This window comes from Bombus affinis, chromosome 10 (genome assembly GCF_024516045.1).
Source record: "Bombus affinis isolate iyBomAffi1 chromosome 10, iyBomAffi1.2, whole genome shotgun sequence".
In the NCBI taxonomy this organism is placed as follows: domain Eukaryota; kingdom Metazoa; phylum Arthropoda; class Insecta; order Hymenoptera; family Apidae; genus Bombus; species Bombus affinis.
This window is the reverse complement of record NC_066353.1, coordinates 9,314,387-9,339,727: the sequence shown is the minus strand read 5'-3', so window position 1 is coordinate 9,339,727 and position 25,341 is coordinate 9,314,387. Positions and strand designations below refer to the sequence as shown.

At 41.4% G+C, this 25,341-nt stretch overlaps 1 protein-coding gene across 5 annotated transcripts in view; it reads left to right on the top strand.

The window, feature by feature from the left end:
- LOC126921064 (amyloid beta A4 precursor protein-binding family B member 1-interacting protein) overlaps positions 1-25,341 on the top strand; it is a 145,051-nt gene that overhangs the window by 104,804 nt on the left and 14,906 nt on the right. For 3 of the 5 annotated variants that reach the window (XM_050732266.1, XM_050732264.1, XM_050732265.1), the window contains one exon: positions 12,211-12,310. In XM_050732266.1, coding sequence (XP_050588223.1) covers positions 12,211-12,310 — 100 coding nt within the window. Of the gene's footprint in view, positions 1-5,919; positions 7,080-12,210; positions 12,311-24,519; positions 25,044-25,341 lie in introns of those variants that run through there. The other 2 variants (XM_050732267.1, XM_050732269.1) reach the window with 2 other exon arrangements.

Here is a 25,341-nt window from a genome sequence, read left to right as displayed (position 1 = left end):
GGTGAGAAAATGTGTGAGTTTTAAAGAAATCAATCCTTCGGAGCATTTAAGCTCTTGTGCTATATAACATTTTAGCTAGATGTCTTCCTGTATACTTCTTGTTAACTTTTCTTTAAAAAAAAAAAAAAAAAAAAAAAAAAAAAACAATTCGTTGTTATAGTTACGAACTTTTTGCAAGGTCAGACGAAAGCGCAGTAGCAAACAAATTATCCATCTTCATCCCGAAATTTAATTAATGTCACTCGTCTCGATCAAGCAACGTTCGAGCGAACGTATATCGCGACGGCAAATCGTTTTAATTTAGATGCCGTTAAAATTTCTGCGGGTGCCCTCTGAATAGGGAGACAAATCGGCCGACATTAGGGCGGTGGTTTTAGGGACTAGGCACCGGGTCTAATTTACCATTTTACTCGGCAGGATGTTCCTCGTTCCCTCGAAGAATCGCACGATACGCGGTGATAAGCGGCGAACTTTAAAGGAACGTCGCTTCCTGGCTGAACGGTCTCGTGAATGTCGCGTGATACTTCTGCCCTATCGTGCTTAGAATCTAGACTTAGGCACTGTACGGTTGGCCATCCGCTCGCATCTGCGTGCAAAATTTCTGGAAACAAGCTTACGCAGACACTGTGGGAAACGTTGAAGAAACAGAGAACGAGTCGTGAAGATACTATCGGCGAATTTTAAATTTAAAACGAGCAATTGGAGAGTTATATTTTGAAGATGCAAAGTCCAGATCATGTGTGATGTGTTATTAGGCTGTTATTTGCAAGTCAATCAGCTGAATATCTTCGTTCATTCATCGTTCATGGATGAATATAAAGGCAAAATACTTCTCAAAATATTATACAATTGCTATATCTCGGTAATTAAATATTTTGAAGCCTTTCTAAGATTAAAAGCGTTTTTAACATTCTACCATAATTGCGCTATAATGCTGCTAAAATTATAAACAATTATATAGCACGTAATTGTCATTCAACAGAACTATTTAGTCATTTATCAAACAGAATCATTATATCGTAGCAAACATTTATTTTCTCACATTTTCCCGCGGATAAAATGTAAAGGAAAGAATATTCCAACCTTTCTCCGTCATTCTCGTAAACATCATTCAGCCTTCCGTCGTTTCACGTCCAATTAATTTCTGGCGGGGCTTTCATTCTCCGAAAGCAAAGAGACAGAGGAGAGTCGAGTCGATATCTCGTCATCGACGACAAAAAGGAGCGATGACATCGCGCGGACATACGCAAGTCTCTAGTGCTGCGTGCATTGTGGCTCGAGAGCTGCACTCTCGAATGCATTTTCGTGCACCGGATATGCAAGCACGCGACGGCTTAGCCAACGACGCATGTTTATTCCTCGTGGATACCGAATATTTTTCTTCGTCGTCGTCGAATTGACAGGTAACACGTACGTGACGTTTAAAACCCTGCATTTTCGAGATGGATGTTCGCATAGAAAAATTTCGATGGAAATTTTTCGTTGGAACGCCGACGACTTTTCCGTGATTGACGGTAGATGCTGGATAAGTCTATGGAATGAAAAATTGAACGTTCCACCTTGGTGACTTTGTCATGTTCGTTCGATGAATAGCAATGCTAGCGTGAAAGTGTGTTAGTCCTTTCTTATTAAATGATCAACGATACTATTTTCTTTTTACAAAGTATTTTCAATTTTTGCTTTAACTCTTTGGCGGTTGATCTTTTTGCAAGCAAAATTTCATTGTATCGATTATTAATAATAGATTTTTTAATTCGTTAATTCGTTAAAACGTCCAGAACGCATAGGAGTACACTGTGAATGAATATGGAACTCTCAGCAAGATATAAAACCGTATTGAATTAAACCGTTTCCTGCTTCTTGTTTTCTACTTCCTCTTTGTTCCTTGCTTTTTATCGTTTGTTTATTCAACACAGATATAACGTAGCTGCAACGATATACCTTTTGTGCAAACGGCTGAACCTTAGGATGCAAAACCGCTATGAAACGCGCGAGAACATCAAACGTGTCCTCGTGTACTTATTTTCAAGTCAGAATTAAACTTATGTTTCTCGTTAGAAAACCAAGAGAACGGTTCCTCGGGCGATTTCTGCTGCCTCGGCAACGAGTCTATAATTATATTTGCCTCCGTATCTCGCTTTGCGTTTCTCAGAGTTCTGCTGGACCTTTTGGAACGCAGCCTTAGCTGCATACGCAGACGCTTCGAAATAAACGATCGAACAGCACGGAATTCGAATTTCACGCGATCGAACTATGAACTTGAATTTTTAGATGACCAAGCTTGTAAAAGAAAATCGTGTACGTGAAATATGAAACGGGCGATAAAGAAAAGTTTCAAACGGATTAGAATAGCATGGAGTAATTTGTACGATGAAAAGAAAAATGCAATAAAATGTTTGGAATTCATTTGAAATCAAAATTTCCGTGACCAGAACAGAAAATGAAAATCACCATCCGAAACGATACAATCAAGCCAATCTTCTGCTTTGTTTGTTTCGAGAAACGACTGATCGACGTTCGCCCGTACATTTTCATGGCTACGGCCGACTGTCTCTCCATTACCAAAACTCTAATTGGGGTTGAGCCGCAGCCGGTGCGGTGGCGAGATTATACAGCGCGAGGCAAGTGTACACATGGTAATAGGCACCTTTAGATCGTGTTTCTGCGTTGCGACGATAATGGAAGCCAAAGAGACGCTTGTTAGAGCCAAGTTGGAGCATAGTGCGTGGTCCCCGAGTATGTTTGAGCGTGTTCCAACAATCGATTCATTTGCCATGCCCTTAGATTTTCTGCAAACGTGGCTACGGGTCAAGGCTACGGAATATTAGCGAAGACAAGCGAAAAACAAGCGCGTTTTCTCTGCTTTCTTGAAAATTACGAAGGACATCTAAAGATAAAAGAGTATCTATTGATACTTTTACGATTATCTTCAATTTTTCAAGTAAGTAGCCTTAGTCAATAAGATCGATAAAATCGATAAAAAAAAGGAGAAAATTCTGCGATAATTTGTTATAATATATAACATTAACGGTATCGCGATTATATGACAGTTGCAATATTTAATAGAAAATGCTTATATCGTCGATCCTCAGAGACTCCAGTGCAATTTATCAAATAAATTCCCTGACACGAACCGTATCAGAAACAATTTTGCACATGTCACGTTAACTTCGTTCCTTTCGAACGTCGTCAATAATGCAATTTCTTATGCTTTCCTTTCTTATTTCGTTGTATCTAACCTTTGCGAGAAATATAGCCGTTGTAGAGACAGTCACGTAGCGAATTTATTTTTGTATCTCCTTCGGAACAAAATAAATATCGAACGATGTTCCCCCAGAGACTTGCAAAGCTGTAAAGCGCTTTGAATCGAACTTTCGCTCTGATAGACGGTTCACAAGCTTTCTCTATTTTTCTTGGTCAATTGTCAGTTTCGAGAAGACGCTTTATCTTACTACATGACTCCCAGCTTTATTCGCTCGAATTCGCTTGCTTTTTCTCAGCTCCGTCCGTGTAAAAGGCACAATATGTTCGAACGCAAAGTTCATTTAACCGATTGAATTTATACATTTGTATCCGATCTGCCGTTTCGTCTCAAGATTTTTGTTTGCCAGATTCGATATTTCCAGTTCATTGAATTCCTGTTTACGAATCCTTATGATTTTTGGAGCAATTCATTGTTACTTTGTCTGCTGAATATTATTTTCCCAGATATACCGTATTTGTTTATTTACTCGAAATTAAATAGATATTATATTGTCAGTTAAATATCGCTTCCGCAAATATTTCCAGCAATGCTCGATTTCATATAAATTTTCTATTATTTCCGGGAAAATTAAATGTCAAAGTTAAGTGGCTATTTATATAACCACGAAAAAGTAGAAAATTATAAAACGATCTATCAGTTTTCCATTCAGGAATTAAACATTCTTCAGACAAAATTTTATTCTTACGTAACCCTTCCATATAGTCGATCCTCCATTAAACGAGCACGAATGATATCAGAGATTGTAAAATGAGTCCTCGTGAGAATTCACCAGCATCAAAGATCGCTTAAAAAATAAATATCCCTCGCCTACTTGTGAATTTCTTTCAAAAATCGCAAAAGAGCCCATCGTAAAGAGGAAAACGGCCAGAGAAATTATAACAGAATAGCAATTGCTCGATGAAAGTTACCTTCAAATGGGCGCGAGTCGCAGACAAACAAACGTCGATATTAAAAGGTGCCATCGTGAATGTCGCGATGGTTCGTTGTGCCAAGTGTTTTCGGGGCAAGCGGAATTTTCCATCGCGAAACGGGGGCTGGACACGGGCAATCGTCGACGGAGGGTTGCGTCGTATCCACCTCCATGATTACGCAGGTTCGTGTAGGTGCGTGACTGCACGACCGAGCTCGAATACAACACCTGAGCGAATGCATCTGCTGGTCCAGCGAACCTTGTCTCTCTCTGATTCTCCCCCTGCCTGTTTTCTAGTCCGTGGGGGGTAATTCGACTCCCGTGAGTTGTTATGGCGGCGTTGCATCGAGTGCAGTTGGGGTGACGCGAACAAGTCAACGCGTCGGACCAGAAAATATAAAAAGAAAGTTCTGAAGAAAAGAAAAACCGATGAGATTCGTATAGTGGGCAATTCTGAAATTTCTGAAGGATGTTTCGTTCTTACGCGTGTACGTACAGTCGAATGAAACGAGCTGTGTTGCAACGCATGAAACGTCTGGTTTTTAATGATTGGTATTTCGTAAAATATAAGATACGATCGTATTACAAATTGTAAATTATGTAATAATTATGTGACATCGTATTATTGTTAATTATATGAGTAAATTATTATACACGTAAAACATTAAAATCGTGTACATAAGAAAATAGAATGGTAAAGAAATTCTAATGGATGGATCACGTGGAATTTTCGTAAGCTCGTTGTTATTTTAACGTAGCGATCACGTCGTAAGATTTATATCATGACTTTGCGGAGAGAAAATTGTGAAAATCGTACGAGAGATTACGGGAGGTAGGATGCATCGGTGCATCGATGCGGTTCCGTCTTTAATTAAATTCGCCCAAAGCCGGGGCGGCGTTCGTTAAATCCTTTTAATTAAGCTCGTTTCATCAGCAGGCGCAGGCCGTGCTCGTGGCGAACTGAAAACATACTAACAATCCTGCGATTATATTCATTTTCACCGTAACAATAAATTGCAGAAGTTTCACCCCCCAAACTGAATTATAAATGATACTTTGGTAAACTAAAGTACTATCAGATCAAAGCCATAAATTCATAACCGAAACTATTATGTATACAAGCTATTCTCTAACCTTAATTAAAGTTTCCACGGTTTATTATACGAAATTAGCATTAGAAATTCTATTGTTAATGCTAATCGACATATTGTCTACGAATATAATTATATAAAACTAATCCTGTAATCATACAATTATTTGTAATTAGTCAGACAAATAACTTTTTAATATCTTGATGTTATATTGTAGTGTTATTAGAAACAAACAATATTACAAGAATATATATAAAAAGAAGATGTTGGTAAGATGAAATCGATTGACAACGTGGTGGATCTTAAACCTGTTTTCCCGTAAAGAATAGGAATACTGTCATTGCCCTGTACTCTTTGTACGGAGGAAATGTTCCAAGAAACACATTAGGTAGAATGGAATCTGCTCAGTTGAAATTTGCCCTTTGCGAGTGCAACCCATTTGGCCGCGCGTGTCTTTATCGTATCTCCGGCAGGGGGTGTTCGCAGGACAATTTCCTCTCAGTATTGCGCAGGAAAAAGTATCGCCGTAGTCCTGTGTTCCTGCGGGAACAGGCGGAATCGATAGCCGCACATGCGCGTGTTGGACGCAGAGGGAAGCAAAGGGGAAGGAGAAAGAGAACGAGAGAGAGATAGGAAGTTTCTGCTCTCGTTCGTTCACGTCGTGGAGGGAATCGAGAGGGCGAGGGACGAAGAACCGACCGGCTCCACGTTGAATCCCTCGCGGATCAGCATCCAGTGCCTGCAATACCACGCCAGTACGCGATCACGCCGGTCGTCCGTGTCCACTTCGAACCGTCCACCTCGAATCTCGATCGTAATCCGACCGATCGTTTCAAATCTTTCCGATTTTTTCACAGGATGTCCTTCACACTCCTTGAAACTCTGTGACGATGAAAATTTCTGCGATCTCTTGCGTGTCGCATCAATGATTTACACGTTATCGTTGCTTGACATGTTCTTGTTTCTCAGTGAAAAAGTATCGACGTCGAGACGTAAATATAGATTTTTGTGAATCGAACTATGGAAGCTAATCGAGTAGATCTCGCTGGTCGATGGTTATAAATATTGGGACAGGTTCAGTGTCTTACAGATTTTAGATATATCGTTAACGTTAGAAAGATTTCTTCGAAGACTTGTTCGGGGATTGTAAACGAAGTCGAGTCAATCGCAGGATGTGATCGATTCCTCTACGGGCTGTCCCATCGCCGGAAATCGCGTACTCTATACGTTCGGCGCGGGAGGAAATCTGAGTGACCGATGGTTTCATTAGCCTGGTCACGAGAGAGGAGCTTGGACGTTGTTGTGAAACGGAGGCCCATGACGGCCGACCGTTCCCCGCGATGACTATCGTTAAACGATCGCTCGGCCAGGTTCAAGGACTGTTATTGGCCACGACACCGTGTTATCCTCTCCCTTGTAGCGTAGTCTCCGATTCTTAGTGTCGATCGAGGATCGTGGTGGAACGCAGTAAAGTCTAGACGTATAAAACCAACTTCCTCCGAAGTAAACAATTCGTTCTCAATCTACGAACTGGCTTCTTCTAACTTCATTTACGAGATTCCATCCGTTCTTCCAGTTTGTGATGAATGTTTTTCATAGTCACGTGAATTATGCCGCGAATAATTATCGGTTTATTCGTCCATACAAATAATCGAAAACAAAAATTACGAAAGAAAGAAGACACGATATTCTTCAAGAAGATGCTGTAGACGAGAGTTTGCGAGCAGAAACGAGGCTATCAGGAAGCAGAAGCTTTCCAGGCTGCCAAATGGATAGGTTTTTCCGATGGAAAAGCCACAAGGCACAGGAGGACGTGAGTAGTATGCAAGAAAGAAGCAGAGAAATTTACATTTGATTGGGTAGATCGCTGAGTTGGCGCTTCTTATGGTTTCATATGGCTTGGTCGAAAACGGTCCCATGGCATGGGATAAAGAACCGTAGGATAACACGCGAGAAATAAGAGAGGAAACGAGCAAAGAGGGAGTCGTAGAAAGTTTGAAGATGAAATTATGCATGTATTAGGAGACTATGGTTAAGCGGGTTCTCTCAGGTGGAACGGGTTCCTAGAAATTGTAACTCGCCAGCGATTTCCTCTATACTCTCTGTGAACGCGTAGGATTATGCTTTCCGAACCGGTTTCCGCATTTAAAACACCAGGTTACGTGTAATGCGCGACCATCTCGCGGAAAGTTGGCCTGAATCAACGAAACACCGACAGAAGACGCGGATTCCTAAAGCGTGCAACTTTGTATCCAATGGATCGATTAACTCTCTCGTTGGATTTCGTGTTAAAAGCGCTTATTTACGAAATATATAACTTAGAGTTGCTTTGAAACGTTCAGTTTATAGGTACAGGAATGAAACCTCTACGGTTTGCTCTTCTCAAATTTCAATATCGCTAAAGCTTCGTTAGACCAATTCGAATGTTTTATCGTCAGATTTTCATATCATTACCCTCTCAAATGCCACTAGTACCTTAATATTCTCATAAATATCCCAAACGGGAATAACGCTACGAAATTGGATACAACGACCTTTATATCGTTGCGGTAAATTTCGGGGTTCAAGAAAATGTCGGGGAACATCGTATTGGCACGAGATGCTGTTCCAGCAGAGACAGCCAAAAAGGGAGAGGTTTCTTCGGGGATTCTTCCAGACGGGGACAAATCACGTATTTTTCTCGCGCAACCCAGTGTCTCTGTGTCCTGAGCCAAGAAGAGGATTAAATACACTCATGGTATTTTTTCCCCTTCGTGGCAACGAATTCTAACGTCGTACGCCGGACTTTCTCCGTAACGTGACTCCTATACCTCCTTATTTCAACCCCTTAATCCGACCTTAAGCCGGGCGAATACGATAATTTAGAATTCTTCGATCTTCCAGATACGACTTCGACCTCCTACGAGCTTTCTTATGTTGTCAGCCAAAGTAAGGATAAAAGATTCCTCCAAAGGGTAGATACCCCATTTCTTCTCTGGTCTTAAGCGTCAATAAGGGTGGTAGAAGATGTTTAATATTAAGTTGGCACGTCAGGCGCATACAAACGACACCTGCATTTCCTCGAGGGTTGTTTCGCTCTCGCACACGGGTGACAGGCTTATTTCCGGACAATTTTACGGCTGTCCTAGTGGAACATGTTTCTTACTTAAGCTCGACAGTCGATGCACCGAAATATTCTACGGTCGTGATGAATGCGGTATCTGCAATATCCGCGATAGCTTCCACTGACTGCGTCCATGTCGATTAATCATTCCAGCGAATCGAATGGCTATGGACATTCGCCTTTGCGTTAATGCTCGCCGAGGCAGATGGCAATTAAAAGCGACTGACAGAGTGGTATCTTTATTTTTCGTTAATTAGGCTTGTGATGAGAGGTATTAGGGTGTAGATTGTTTTTTCCGTCTTACATCTTCGAACGTAAAAATTTCTCGTAACTTCATAAATATTCGCGATCACTGGTCAGGCTAATTGAAAGCAAAAACATTTGCTCGCGACGAGAAAAATTATGGATTCGGCGCCAACGCGAGTTTGAAACAGCAATCACGACGCAATAAAAAAAGAAATGGAATCTGCACGATCCGATGCAAGTTGCGCGAACCATCGTCGGAAGCGTGTTCTCGAAACTTTTTTAACCGTTCTTTCCAGTCGTTTGCTCGCGTTGTTTGCACGATGTTACAGCTGTTTCTTTGAGAGACCGTTTCAGAGTGAAAAGTTTCTCGCCCGAGTCGAGAGAAACAACCCGCGTGATATCGTTCGTCGGTTGAATCGAGGAAAGTTCGATCCTCGGCTGTTGAGTTTTTATCGCCGAGCGATAAAGCTCGGGCGAAGAAAGGTTCTCAGTGAGAATAAATTGACGGCAAGCGGCCTTTCTCTCCTTTGGCTTTTTCGTCGGGAAAAAGCACGAGTCCTCGAGAGGGTAGTGTTGTAAAAGGCCAAGAAAGCGTAGTCGACTCGAGTCGAGAGTAAACTCGTACTTTGCGCGGGTAAACCGACACTCGGCCGAGTGCGAGCTTTCTGCTCTTTTCAACTCGCGTTCCGTCGCCCGAAAGAAACCCCCTGGCCATGAAAAATGTAAGGTCGCGCGCACCCCGTGCCGCGTACAAATTATTTCATCATCGGCGGAGAACGTCTCGAGGGGATATTTCGTGGCCTCTAGAGGACGGTTCCTGCGTCCTTCGCTTGTCGTTTATAGGCTTTCACCTCGTAAACCTGGTGGTGTTAAGATCAAGATGCCCGACATTTCTTTTGCCTGAAAAAAAAAAGTAGGGATTGAAATGGATCGTCGATGTTTTTTAACCTGTCAAGAGTTGTACACGTTGTTTCATTTCTGTCGAAGCAAGATACTAAACCATCTCGTCTACAAATAAACCGATAATCCAGAAAGGAACACGATACTTCAAAACCAGCATAAATTAGACGAACATGTATCGCCACAAACGTTATCGTTTGAAACGTACGGTATCATTCTGGTTGGGATAGTTCAGAAACTTGATTCCTTGACTGTTTCGAGGACGTTAACCGGCGGATAAGATCCCAATCGAGCGATTTCCTTGCTCTCCCGTTGTTTCACTCCCACGCGCGCTCGCCTCATCGCTCGCTGATCGATTAACTTCTCAGCGAGGAAATCGACGTAGGAATCCTGGGAGAAATTCGTTCTCCGCTATCGCAGCGTGGTATCTGACCCCGTGAACGTCAATAACACGGCTAAATATCCGTGACAATGCTCCGCACGAGATACGACCAACGTAACCGTCCACGAGTTTCGCGTTACAGGAAGAGTCGACTTATCCGGTCGAATCTAATTGTTGTGCCTGGTGGCCGAATGGTGGTTACCGGGTCGTTCACCACGTTTACACCCACATTGCGTTTACCAGCTCGACGGGAGAAGCCATCGCTGTAACACGCGTCCCTCTATATTCTCGAGAACGTAAGCCCTAGCGATTTATTGGGTTTGATGCACCTCGCTGAACTCGAAAATGAACAGTTCTCTCTTTTAACGGTTAGTTTGTGTGTCTCGTTTTTTCTCCGTGATAAACATTTTTTGGTGTTCGATATAGGTTCTTCGATTAATCGCCGTCGAAAATAATTCGCTGACATTCACGCAAAGAACGATATAAAAGCGTACGAAACGGAAAGCTCGTAATTCGCCAATGACACGTAGGATGAAAGGTGTAATTTGATTTGCAAGCAGATTTGAAAGATCTCTTTCGCCAATCACGATCCACTTGGTAAAGTGTCATCAAGCATTCTAAGCAATGCCACGCCAGTTTCACCCTGTCGTTTACAAGTCACCCCGTGTTTCCAGTCGCTTCAGCTATTCAGCCATCGAAGAATCGCCGATACAGCGTCCCATGAGATCCTATGTGCCCTCCGGTCACACAGCTAGAGAGAGCCAGGTCGTGGAGAGAGGAGAGGGATGAAGAGAGGCGATCTATCAGGCGTAGCGAAACGTGTACACGAGGTACACACGGCGAGCCCAGTTTTCTCCTATCCGCTGGAACGTTTTACGTTCCTGTGTTTGTGTGTATGTGTTCACGTTGTGTATGTGTACGTGGCGAAGCCGAAGGCATTGTGTGTTCACCGTGTGGAGCTGTTGCTTGATTAACCGCCGTAGAACGCCGCATGTACATACACGGCCGAGCGGGCAACTCGGTTCTCGCATTATTTACGGTTAATGGTTCAAAACGCGGAAGTCCGCTGGCTGTGCGCCACCGCGAGAGAAGCGCTGGCCGGACCTCTTCCTCAGAGAACGCCACTTTTTCAAAATCTTCTGCCAGTCGCGATGTTGTAGATCGCGTGGAAATTGCCCAGAATTGCTAAGATGTTCCTTATTACCGAACAATGGGATATTCTGCGTTCTAAGTGGCAGAATATCAATTATTCGCAATCCAATTGTTATTTCCATTATAGAAATTGCAACCCACCATACAATTTTCAAATAGAGTGGCATTCCAAAGTAAATTTCTGGTTGCTCGATGTCGACGGCCGCTGGAAACGGAAGCACAAACTTCTCCTGCGCAAACATCCCTTTAAGAGGCAAGTTTCGCCACCTTCGGGCTACGATACACAGATACACAGCACCGTCTCGTCGTTATCATTGCATGCACGCGTCTGCAAAACAATCGAATATCTGGAAGTCTTCCAGTTCTCCCTTTTCCACCCTTCTCGGCAACTTCGACAGTACTTCGCTGCTAACAATTCCTATTTCGCCCCAAAGCGTCGAATCAGTCCTACGGAAACGTCCTTGGAGCGCGCGTTGAAATTTCGCCGCGTTCACCGATCTCGCGAAATTGATCGCGGAACAATGCGAGATCATCCGTAGGAAATTGGGTGAGCGACTCCGCGGTTTCACGTAAATCGCATTTCCAGCCGAGTTAGAGACGTAAAAGGATCTCGAGCGGATTATCGATCGATCGTGTTGCAGCAAGAAGTGTCGGTAGACCGCGAGGAACTACGGATTCAGCTCGCGTTTGCGCCTCTATTTCTGTTACAGAGGACTCATCGTGCTGTTTCCTTTGTCGGACGTGCTTGCGTTATCGACACCGTTTCTAGGGTGGTAAATGATTTATTTCTGTATGTTCAGCCAACGGCTGTGACTTGGACATAGCTGGAAAAGAACTTTCGACGCTCTTTTTCTGAAATGAATTACGCTTGGGAAAGTTTGGTGGGGAATTTTTCGATGATGTCTCTTTGATTAGAATTGGTGGCGTTGGCGGTAGTTTTACTGTTTCAACGATACCTATACTTGTAATATATCATTGTGATTTGATCGATCGATTGTACAACCTGTATACCGTTGTTTAATGTTAATATTACGAAATATCGAATACAAAGTATTTTTTCTCAAAGCAGAAAATCTTTAAAACTTCTTTATTCAACAGTGCCTATAAATAACAAGGCTAAAATAAATAAATAACTAACGTTAGAATAAATTTCTGTTGCAGGGTCTGGACAATGTGAGCTCAGCGACCCTCAGGCCTTTCAACTCGGACATCAACACGCCGAGAATCGATAGCTATAGGTTCTCCATGGCAAATCTGGAAGGTGAGCTATCTTTTTTGTACCCAAAATTCTCAATAGATATCGATCGTTCCGTCTCGATGTAATTTCCGCGGCTGTGACATTGTACCGTTCTAAAAAACGTTTCCTTCGGGACAAAAAATCCGACTTCCTCCTTTGTTCAATACCGTGAACGTCCGTCCATGTTCATACACGACCTGTGTCTCGTATCTAGGACAGTTTTTCTAACGTTCCACCCTCCTCTATTTCGTGCTTCGTGAATAAACGGACGGGACATCGCGCACAAAAGAGACGTTTCATCCCGCGAGATTGTGGCGTAGCATTTTTTTTACCCTCGGAAACACGCTCGTGGAACCCAAAGAAAACGACGATGCTTTCGTTGATCTTACTCTCTGATTAAATCGGCTGTTGGTGGCGTGCAAATGTCCCTCCACTAATGTACGTGAAACCGAGTCGACGGCAAATGAGTTTTTCTGTGGACAAAGAGGGGACGCATCGGTAAAGAGCAATTTCCGGTGTTTTATTGCACCTTGTGCTGCGATTTCGTGGCGGTGCGGTGATGCGACGAAGAATCTGATCGGACACGATGATCTTATCGTCGATAAAAGCGTTTCGAGATCGTAAATTACATGGCTATTGGAAAACTTGAACGTTAAATGACCGTTTAGGTTAGAGGATTTAATAATTTGCCACGGACGATGAGTAAGACATCGTTTAATGTTATCGAAAGTTTTTGACCGTCGGTTACTTTGAAAGTAAAAATGGCGAAATTAGATTCAGTCGTGGGTACGAAGCTTTTAACTAAAGAAATCGTATTGAAGTTACATATAGTTGTTTAATATTAAACGTCATTGTATGGTAAGATTGTAAAAAGTGCTATATTTTGAACTTTATATATATATATATACTTTTTTCTTTTTACACATTACGAGCCCCCTGTGCATTTTTATGTCTTTACATTTCCCATAAACGAATAAAAATGCGCAGTCCATTGATTACTAATTCCTTTCACTCGACTCTTTTTACTATTCCTCTCGACAGAGTCGTAAAAACGTAGGAGGAATTGAAAAGCGAAGAAATATTCCTATTTCCCCAGCGTGTTTCTTTGAGTGCCACAAACGTCTAGTAAGCAGGCTGAAGCGTAGAAAATTCGACGCTGGTCGAACGTGATGCCTGGTTCGGTGGTGGCTCGAATCGCCGGTCACGTCGTCTCCTGCGGCGATTCTGCGGCAACGGCAGCTGCAACTGCAACGGCATCGAGCCTCGCACCTACACCACGCGCTTTATCTTAAATCTTTTGAACTAGCTCCAACCTCTCCGTCGCGCCACGAGAAAAATCCCTGCCTCGTCGTATCAGCGAATTTATGCTCGATAGTGCCGCATAGCAGGCTCTAACCGCACGGTGTGCGCGCCCGATAGTCTGAAAAATCCTGTACCATGCTTGTATCTCGGCATCGCACCCTCTTTCTCGCCTCCGGCTTTGAAAAGCTCTGCCCTCTTTTCGGTCGTTCCATTAATTTGCTTCTTTTGGTTGTTCAATTTAACTTTATTGCTTGGTGGTTCTGTTTTGTTACGGGTATTTCCGATTTTTCATTTTTTTTTTTTTTAAGACACTATTCAGGATAAATAAGAATTATTTCATATTTTATTTGAACTCGAGGTACGTGATTGATTTTAAAGAGCAGTATTATTCAAGGTTTTAGTACGTTTTTCTATCTTGAACGTTCTTTAGTTACAATTTTTATACTCTCTCGTCCAAAATGACCTATAATACCTCGTTAAAAATCGTTTTACATTACCCAAGTACTTGTTTGAAAAGCGTAATAACGATAGTACTTCACGGAAGTACGATAATTCACGTTAAAACCTTTAATTATAGAAAAGAGGTGAGAGCGACACGAAGAGGATGAGTACTGCAAAAGTTTAAATACGTGCGTTAAAAATACGTTAAAAATGTACGCGTTGAAAGACGAAGTAATTTATAAAGTGACAGTAGAATCTGCTCCTGGGAATTGATACGAGCGTGTGTGTTTTAATTAATGTACACACGGATTGAAATCGGAATTACCACGGCAGTTTCATTACCGCGATGCAATAATTTCCACTTTTAATCCGTTCTTTCTGCCTTTTCCGTTTTCCGAGCTTTCGCTTTCTTTCAGTCTTTTTACTCCTCGCACTTTAATTATTCCTTGAACTTTCATTCGCACCTCGCTCAAAGGGCAAGACACGGTTTTATGGCGATCGTGAAACGTTCTCAAATCAATTTGATAAACGTAGTCGAAATCACGTTTAAACGAATAAAATTATAGCGATTTCATTAATTTATCTCGTTAATGTAAAATGTCGATTAAAACGTCGTTATTGTATCTGAAACTGTTTACCTGTATATAAATTTTAATTACCAATTAACACCATCGGAACGTATAATTACCTGTTAATTACCTACTATGTTTTATTCGACATGTAAATTATTCAACGTTTCGCAGGATCGTGTTCGAATTAATTTATGTTCAAATTTATTCGATCTATTCTTAAGCTGTCTCGCTGTATCTTACATACGTAATTTAAAAACACGCTTCATTCGTGGTTGAACTTTTGGTTACCCGCAGCTATCCTCTTTATTAAGGATCCTTGCTTCTTCCCTCCGCAAAGTAAACGCGCAGTGAAAAGAACCGACACAAAAGAGGCTCGAAAGAAGCCAAACGTGTGCTCAAAGGACTAATGACTGTTGCGTTCGGCTCGAGACAGGACAGTAGGGGGTAAAATTGGTAACTTGACGAAACTCAAGGAAGGCAAGTCATGAAAAATTAATCCCTATTTTTTATTCATTCAAACTTCCTTCTACTTCACAGCAGGGACATACCATTATGGCTTGTGTTTTATCGTTTACCTCTTTTCTATTTATATTTATGAGTGAAGTAAATCGATTTTTTAAACTTTAATTTTGTTCGTACGAATAAGAAGTAATTTTACGATCGTCTCATTCTCGTTTCTAAAACTAAATTTCGTACCTTGGTCCCGTTTCTTTAGTCGCTCGTTCGTAAACACGTAAATTTGCATAAACATCCGCAGTTTAATCACGATCGAAGAAAAGTATGAAACGCGAACGTGTACCAGGAAAATTGCACGCTCAGTTGTTCGTTGCGATCCGGTATCTTCGCGGAGGATTGCCGTGGCATCTCTAGAGGGACAGGCTACGATCGAGTTGTAAAAATCGCGAACAGCTCGGGACTTGCATTCAATTACAGCGACGTAGCCTCGCAGAAATTTAATCAATCATCTCGCGACGCATTAAAATAGCCCAAGTGCATACTACGCTGGCGTCGTTTCATATCTTCCGTCCGTTTTCCTCTCCCGGACATTCTGCATACGCCTATAACGAAATTCTAAGTTAATGATGTTAAGTTCGCAACGGTTGTACTGCGACGAAATACGCGCAATTTGCATCGTTTCGGAATATTCGTCGTAGCCCTATCGCTTCGGTAAATGTTGTGGCACCGAATTTAATCTCGTTGATGGACGCTTGAAGAGCTTTCAGTTGAGAGGTAGAAGTTTCGATGGCAAAGAAATCGGAAGGAAGCTTTTAGAGTAATCTAAATTTTGCAAATTTAATAAAAAAGTTATATGAAACGTTCTATGTCATGATCGTGGCAGTGCATCGATTTAATAATTTAAAATATCGTATTTCATATATATGAGATATTTGAATAGTTGGAGAAGTAGCATAAAATATTTGTGAAGCGGGTTAATTAATTTCAAGAAGACAGCCGTCATAATTTAAATTGAAGATAATCGTGCTCGCCGTGTGATCGCGTATCGCACTTATGCACGCGTTTCTTATCTCTGTATTACCCGATATACTTCAACGGATGGTTTTACGATATCGCGGCGATCATAAAATCTCTTTATCAACGCGCTTTTACGGAGCTCTCACGGAACGACCATCGGCACTTTCGATCGTCGCGATCTCTGCTCGCTTATCATCTCGTAAAAGCATTCTCATCGAATAGAAAATAAAACCTTGCAGGGAATTTCGTCTTCCTTTGCGTCATCAAATATTTTATCTGTAGCGCGAGGGTAATGTGATCCTCGTGCGAGATTTGGTAGGTGCGATAAATATACAACAGTCTGATATACCGCGAATGTTATGTTTCAAAGATGAAACGACTTTTGGACAATTCAACTGCCTGAAAAATATGGATGTATCGTAAGATCTCCTAAATTTGATAGTAATTAACATAAGGACGTGTTTAAATTTTTAAAACCTTCCAAGTGTATAATAAAATTTTGTTGTTATTTATCGGAATTTAAAGAGCTCAGCAGAAACTCTACTATAACAGAGTTGCCAAAATATTGACACTAAGCTTCTCTGCAATGTGCAAATATCGCAAAAATATCCGAGTAAAATTCATTTCTGCGTTATGTATCTTTGCCGGATAAGTTTTATTTGAAGAACGGAGGAGAACGGACGCATACGAGCTAATATTGATGCAAATTTTAAATAGTCTAGCCGGATGCATTCGCTGAGGAGCAACGAGCGATAATAAAACAGATAAAATTCATTTCCTATAAAGCACACGAAATCAAGCGAAAAGGTTTAATGCAACCAGTCAGGTATCGTTCTTCGTGCCGATCTACCTAATAATTTTGTTGTCCACTATATTAGATACAATATGTTTGGGCGTTTCCTCTTATCGCGCGTAGCCAGGAACTAGCGTAACTGATACCGGAAACAATTAAGTTTTTAATGACTTCTCTATGTTACGCGCGATAAAAACGATCAATCGATGCTGAAAAATTCCATATATGTTCGAACAATGTGGTAAAAGCGTTGGTTGAATACATTTGGTGATATTTCAGAGTTTTAAAAGCTCTAGGTGAATAAAATTTATACAGCATTTTGAAGCGAAATGTATTTTCAATCAAGTTTTCGCGACTCTTTTACGATTGAAATTCTAAATTAAAAATTAAATCGTTAGTTGAATTTTAAAGCATTTTGGTAAAATTTCTCGACGTATATTTTACGGTATTATGGAACAACGAGTGTAAATATTGGACCTTCAACCTTTTTTTTATTTTAACGTGAAATTAATGGATAATATAATTTACAAAAGTTTGTTTTCATATTATTTATTTTATTCTTATTGGTATTTCTTTATTATTCTTGTAGGTAAATAGAACATAGCACCTTGTGTACTTCGTAAAATAATTTTCATCGGATTACAAACAATATGTATAGAACGATCAAATTGATTAGTCGACGTTTATCTGTTTGGAGCTATAGAAACGAATGAAATGTTGCGACCTCGGAGAAAGACTCGAGAATACGGATTTTTACGCCATTCAAAATATCTCCATTGCGCGTTCTAAAGAAAATCCCTGCTCTCCTAGCTCGTTAATTTATTCTCTTTGACAAATTGTTTCTTCTTAGTCGAGAACGAGTATCCTGTGGGAAAGGTTGCGGCAGAAATTGCCAGAGGCCACGAGGCTGAACCGGTCGTATTAGGTTCCAGCCTCTTCTGACGAATAATGTCGCGAGTTTATTTCACTGTCACCCCCCGTGCCGCGGCATAATTCACCCCGCGGATTTTATTACGGTTCCGAGACACGGTTTTCTTACCTTCGCGAGGGTGAATTTATTCTTTGAACCCCAGAAACAGGGTTGGGGCCGTGGCACGCGATCAACGTCGTGTGCGTGAAATTGAGAAATGAAAAAGGAACATTCGGCGAATGTTTCTGAGCGTATTAATTGTGCCTCGACGTAAAGAAACCAAATTCAGAGAAATAATGTCTGTCACGTGTTATTAGAAGACTGTGCGGAATTTCCAAAAAAAAAGAAGTTAATTATACCTGGCTATTTTTCTAGCGTTATTAAAATCTATTTACCAAAGTAATTACGCTAAATATCACGGTGATGGCGATGCATTAATCGTGACGCGCGTCCTCGTGATCCGAGGGTTACACGATCGTCAGGAAGATAACACTCGTACGGCATCGTCGGTGAAAAAAATTACATGCCGCCCAAACGTGCGAGAGAAACTCGCCAGAGAGAAAAATTATTACTGCAGATTAGTCCAGCCTGCCTTCTTACGACAGACCTAAAGTGACTGTCATTATATTTCACGGCAATGCTGTAGCCTGATTAACGAGTGCTCGTGCGCTCGAGCCACCGCAGCTGTTTTATCGCGCACACAGCCTTAAGGTTCTTACTCTGTCGCGTTTAACCTAATTACATACTTTCCTCGGGAGGTATGATCTTCGTGCCAGCGCGACGATCTGTTTAATTGCACGAAAAAATTCATCGTTTCCCGTTAGACCACTCGTAGTCGCATACTCCGTGTCCACGCTCGTAGCTTGTCTAGTGTGAAATTATACGTCATTTTCCCCTGGCGATTTTTGCATTGTGATATAAATTCGTATATTTAGACTCTAGTCGTAATTAAAACAGTATGATATACGACGGGAAATAAAATGTATATCTATCATCGTATTTTGGTTTCACTTAAAGTTAACGTTAAATATCTATTTACATGTTTTTCGTTGTTGCAAAAGGGAAGAAAAAAAAACACGTTAACGTTAAAAAATCCTATTTACTGTTAACACCGGTAGTTTAAGGTTTCTTTAAAATTGCAAAGAAACATTTTAACGATTCCTCGAGTTACATACCAGACACGCAGCCTCAATTTATTTATCCTTGCTAGAAGTCACGGTTAGCTTCACGATCGTCAAGTCAAGTTTCCCGACGTCTTCGAACGTCGTTCGTGCCACGTTCTCTCGTGCGTGCACACGCAACACCGAAGGTTGCACTTGTGTGTACAGTGCATAAGCCGGACTTAATAAAACGTGGGGCCGTTCGTGACACAAGGCGGGGCTCATTAGTTAATTAAACAAACGTGTGGGTCACGTGCGGACCATCGAAGGTTACAGGCCCCTTTTGTTAATTTGCTGCCTTTGCTCGTTTGCACGCTTACACGCGGTTCATTTTTGGCAATGATTTCTAACGCGAACGTATGCGTAACCGTTTTCCGTGAAATTTGCTCGATGCCTCTCCTTTAAATAATAATTCGCGCGAAGAACTATTCCGAGAAGGTTAAGAACGAAAAATATAAAGAACCATGGCAACGTGATTGATTTGAATGTTGAAGTTACTTAGTACTCGTACATAGTATAAGAATATTTTGATGATATTTTAAAGAAATATTTTAAAAGCATTCCGATGCAAATATCGAAGGGGAATAATAAAAGTTCGCGTTAAAAAGGGAGATTCTTTGTGAAAGACGAATTTTTGAAGCACAGTTTGCTGGTAAAATTTATGTTATTTTATAGACAGAGATTTACTACAATACTTTCACTATCGGAAGTTAAAAAACTTACGACAGAACACAAGAGTCAATTGGAATATTCACTTCCTCATAGCGTTGCATTAAATGTAAATTTTACAACGATAAAGCGAAATTGACGTTTGAGTCGTATGATTCGTTCTTGGAAAAAGCCTCTTCGTCTCTAGAAACGCAATTATTATTCTTCTCTCGGCACAACCCATTGTCGGTTTTCGCGGTGACGGAGCAATCATCGTCGATGACACCACGAATCAATCCATAGGCTGCGAATTGTCGCGATAATTGCAACACGAGGCGTATACGCGAATGGCTCCGCTTTCATCGCGACGGTCGTTCGCCTCGTGCGACGTATCGGCTGCCAATTAAGTCCGATAGGAAATTGTTGTTGGTATTTTGCAAAAAATATCGCCGTGTCAGCGTGTACTTTGTCACGCGTGACCGCCATGCGAAGCGCTTCTATTCGTTTACACGCGACAATAATTCCGACGGCTTCGTTTTCCTTTGTCATTTCTCTGTCATTTCTCATGAAACGTGTAGCGATAATAAAATTGAAAGTAAATAGAAACATTCGTTATACTAGGAAAACGATTGGTTAAAGTAGCTAGAGTTTAATGCAGTTTTCTGTCGAGATTTGCAATTTTTGTCTGGTTAAGTACAGTTATTTTTTTATACAAGATAGAGATTTTCAATAATCTACGATAATCTGTACTTCTGTACGTTCTATTCAAATACTCGGTAAAGATCTGACGGTAAGAAATATCCAGAATTTTCCTAGCTCGTAGGGAAATCGTAAAAGAAAAGCCACGTCGGCCCATTTCAAGCGAACTTGGCTAACAGCGCGACGAAATCACCCGATAGCATTATCAAAACGTTAATTACTTGCGAGCCGTGGCTCGTTGCTGCTGCTATCTATGCAGAACGATCGACCTGTCCGAATTATCGCGTGGTTCGTCTGCGTTCCGTGCGCGGTTTCAATGGTAATAAGCTCGACGTTCGAAGAGCGAACGCCGTGCTATAGAAAAGCGATGAAATAGATGCGAAATAAATGACCGGTGCAAATTTCCCTCGATAGAAAGCTGGATGAACGTTGAAGCGTGACGATGTGAAATAATTAATCAACGAGAAAGAAGAAAAAAGAAAAGAAGAGAGAAAAAGTGTCCCTTTGTTCGATTTTCAACGTCGAATTCGTCGCCTGAAGCACGCTCGACTCGGGCGCTCGATTATTCGCCCGGCATTGTTCGATTTGCGTCGCTCGAATCTCGATGAAAATACGCTTTAACGCATTTCGAGCGTTAAACGCACTCTCGGCCTCTTTTCGAGCGGTTTGCGCTTATAAATATCGCGAATTATTGAAATACACGAGAATCGACGATTGTTGCGAAGTTCGAGTTATAGTCGATCGCTGAACGATTGAAATTCTTTTGTTTACGTACTGTACGTGTTGCGTAAAACATTCTGAAATTTCATTAGCAACTGTAATGAGACCACGACTGTCATGATCGTATTGGTGCAATTAATACACGTAACATCGACGCGAAACTTCCAAATTGATAAAAAATTGTACACCTTGTCATAAAAATACGCAACACAGACGGAGTCGCAAAAAGCTAATTTTATCGCAATTCGTCACATATCGAATTTTTTCGCTCGATCTGCCAGTTGCAAGCGAATTAATCGTTTCCGAACCATGATGAGATAACACGGGAATACCGGTTTTCTCCGTACAATTGGTTAAATATGACGCAGCTGCGGCGTCAGATTCAGCGTCAATAAAAAGGTACGGCAAAGGTTATCCACGTTCTCATTAACACCCGTCGAATAGAGCGCTTAGGAGTCGCAGTTCCATTTTCTTCCATCTATTTCTTTCTTTCGCCTCCCTCAGAAAGGTCAATTGGAGCCCCAAAGCGGTCGAAACGATCTGCTATATTTGCCGTCTCAGCTAATTAATTTATTAATTATCAACGTTTAATCGTTGACGCGTGCTCCGTCTAACTCTTTAGAAGAGATATTGCGTAGACGTAATAAAGAATGAAGAAGAAACAATACTTTTTAGGTAGGAAAACTTTTTGTTTGTTTCCGTCATTTGTACAAGCCTCCCCGATGTCACTTCGTTCGATATAATTCCTAATTAACGACCTACTATACGTGAAAATTACAATTGAAACGATTCGAATTCCGTTTCATTGATGGAACACTGATTCACTTGATTTTCTTGAAATCGAAGCTATTAACGAAACGAAGTTCAAACGGATGAATCGCGCCAGCTTGAACTACTTAGATGCGAACGCAAAACTGAACGGCGTATTCTGATAAGCGTAACAGATTTATAGAAAGTATTGCGGTATCGTTCGATAAAATTAACGAGTCTCTCGCGGGTGGATCAAGGGGTCAGACACTGATTGTTAGCCGACGCCACTATGGAAAATGCGATTTTCGTCGATGAAAGATAGTCACAAAGAAAGTTGCGAGGAAATATTAGTCGTCAGAGGAGACGTGCAAGCCGAATGATTTATGCGGTTCGATTAATCTGGGTTACGCGTTTATCGCTCGCTTTGCGTATTCGCATAATCGACAGGGGTGAACGAACCTCAGGCTCGATCGCAATCGTATTGCTCGTCCGTACGTTGTCGAGGAGAGAACGAAAAGTACCGAAAGAACTAGGTTGGTCAAAGTATGATAAGAGTATCGATGAATTTACCGTGATAACTGGACTGTCGGTATTTATGCAATTTTATATTCTTATGAACTCGACTAAAGAAATGGAACCCAAGTACCCGCTAAATATTACAATAAATATTTTATTTTCAATATTTTCTATCCTTACGCATATTATGCGCTTTCCGTAGATTTTTTTAACTCTTCGATTTTCAAAAAATCCGCGTACCTTCACAGTCTAACTGATAGAATTATTCTAAGAATTTGCGATCCAGAAGAATTGAATTGTTCGATATCGGTTTGCGTGCAGCTCTATAAAGTAGTAAGTGTTTGAGTAAATAATAGAAAGATAAGAGAATCAACGATGACTATGATTTTGTTACTGGGACGAGAAAGTCGGCATTGTTTAATATTTTCGTAGTGATTGAACATATTTGCAGAATCTTTAATTACATGCATTCCCTAAACATTTACAATCGTTAAATTCGTAACTTATTTGAGGTATATCGAATTTACAAATTAATTGAAAATATATACGTCTATAGGAAACGTCTCGCATGATAGCTACGCAGTTTCGTCGAAGAAAACCACGCGGAACAGACGAATGTTACGTAAAGCGCATAGAAAATGTCGATACCGCTGTTCGAGGCTCGTTTGAACGAGAAAGGGAAGAAGAAGCTCTGACACGGTCGCAAGACGGCGATAACCGTATCGAACCGCATTAATCACCGTCCACCCTTTGTTTCCTCCGTTGTTCCCGACACGTTTGACACGCTGGAACTCGGTCCTGGCGGCACGAATTACAACGCGAATTAGTTGTAAATCCAACGGAGAAACGATCCACACGAGCGTTGCGTTGGATGGCGTCGATTGTAATTTATCAAATCGCCCGTTGGCGCCCACACTTCAATCAATACGAATCTTCTGCCCGGTCCGTGAACTCTCTCGTTCTTCGTGTCGGTTGTGTCTGCTTCTACATACGCGGCAACGAACGAAGCTCATCCATGCACACCGCCTGAAGAGTGCAATTTAATCGACTTGAACGACGTTTCCCTATTTCCGAGTAATTCTCATCGTATAATCGTCTGATCATTGCGTTGAGAAAACTGGGACGATTAGATCAGACGATTCTCAAAGATCGACGGACGTCGATTATCGATGATATTGGTTGTGATATTAAAATAATATCGAAAGGTGAATGAACTTGTTATACAACCTAATAGTACTGTCAGCGAAACTCTCGTTTGGTATAGAAACTTGTCGAGGCGTATTCTTGCGTTTGAGGGAATTTGTCGGTTGCTGGTGAAGCGGCAGGGCGTGGGTGGAGTTTGAAGTAATTAGGAAATTGAGTTTCCGCGTGCTTATAGAATATGGGTGCGAATATTAAAGGAACAGAAGTACTTAATGCAGAAAGTTTTTGTTAATTAGGAAAGCAGAAGTAGACATTCCGGTTATGGCACCAAAGGGTGTTTGTTTCGAGGTAGCTTTGACTTTAAAAACACTTTCCATTGGAGAAGGAAGTTGAGAATTTATAAATGCAGGACATTTGCTTGTAATTTTCGAAGGAAATATATGGGTATGTTCACTTCCTCCTTTAAACGTAAATACAGTGAAAATATCAGTTTTATTCGATCAGATCGTAGTTGAGATTACAACTATAAATTGATCCGCTTAATAAAGTGGTTATCGTACAACAGCTTTCACGGGCTGTTACATTTTATGCCGTGCTATAAAACGTATTAGCACTTTCACGTTCGGTGATTCTTAGTTACATTTGATCAACGAATACAATACGAATCACGACTCAATGAAACGCGGAGAATATTAAATCAAAAGACTGTAATCCTTAAACGAAAGATCGACATCGCTCAAGTAACGATCCGAAGAACCAGACTCGGCACGGCAATATTAAATTCGATTCAAAAGAATCGGAACGTGTGACCATTTTTAATTCTTAATCTCCGTTTCAAAATTCACTAATTCATAATTTATACCACACTCCTCCTCTTTTCTCTTTCCTCCTTGGTGCTTTCGTTCAAGCCAATGATCGCGTGAAATAATTTTTAACGCTAATAGGCAGCCTAATGGACGTTTGCGTAATTCTCTGTGCACGTCCAACCCTCTTTACCGCGGCGGAGACATACCACGTACGAGCTGCGAGGCTACACCTACACGCAAGCGTGGAGCGCGTCCGCGCGGAAAACTCTCGAGGCAAGAGGCAAGTGTGTTCACCTTAAGGCCTTTAGTCGAGCGCCGTCGCACGCGCCGTAAACATCATGCGTTTGTGTCGCGAACCTCGCGGTCTGTTGCCCCTTCCGTACCTCGATTATCTCGCGTAATCCTCTCGGTATCGATCGTTGATACACTTGGACGCGAAGCTTCGTCGATTTCTAATCTTTGCGTTTAATTCCGCGCGATAATAAATCACGTTCTTGCCAAGTTAATCGAATTAACAGCGTGGTCGAAACTTTTCTTTCGCCAGTTTATATCGAGTGCTTGATAAACCGATCAATTTGTGAACCACAAGATACTACAAAGATTGCTGGCTGTTTATAAACAGCGATCAGTAACCTGGAGTGTTGACAACGTTACGACCCTGTACATACGTAGTACGAGAAATTTGTTCCTTGTTTTGCACCATGGATTTCATGGACTTTAGCCGCTGATCGACTTTGACGAAAGGATATCGTTCCTTGTCGATCGAAACATGCTCGCGAATTTCGGAAGCAACGAGAGTATACTGGGTTATCTGGCCAGCAAAGGTACGTTGGCTCACGTTATATCCAATTAAGGATCTTTAGATTAGAGATGATCGCTCGCAGACGAACGCTGAAATTACACACTTGGCTTTGTCCGCGTGATAATACGCGAGAAAGCAGATAGAAAGTAGGCTTGCCGGTGGCTCCAGGAACCAATTCTGTTTGAATTTCGAGATCACTTTCATTGTGATAAGGATACTCTTTTCGATGTTCGTTTCAGGCCATTTTGTCGATCGCCTTCAACGCGTCGCTGGCCTTAGTAGCCGGGTCTTTCGTAGAATTGTTATGCATGCCAATTGTT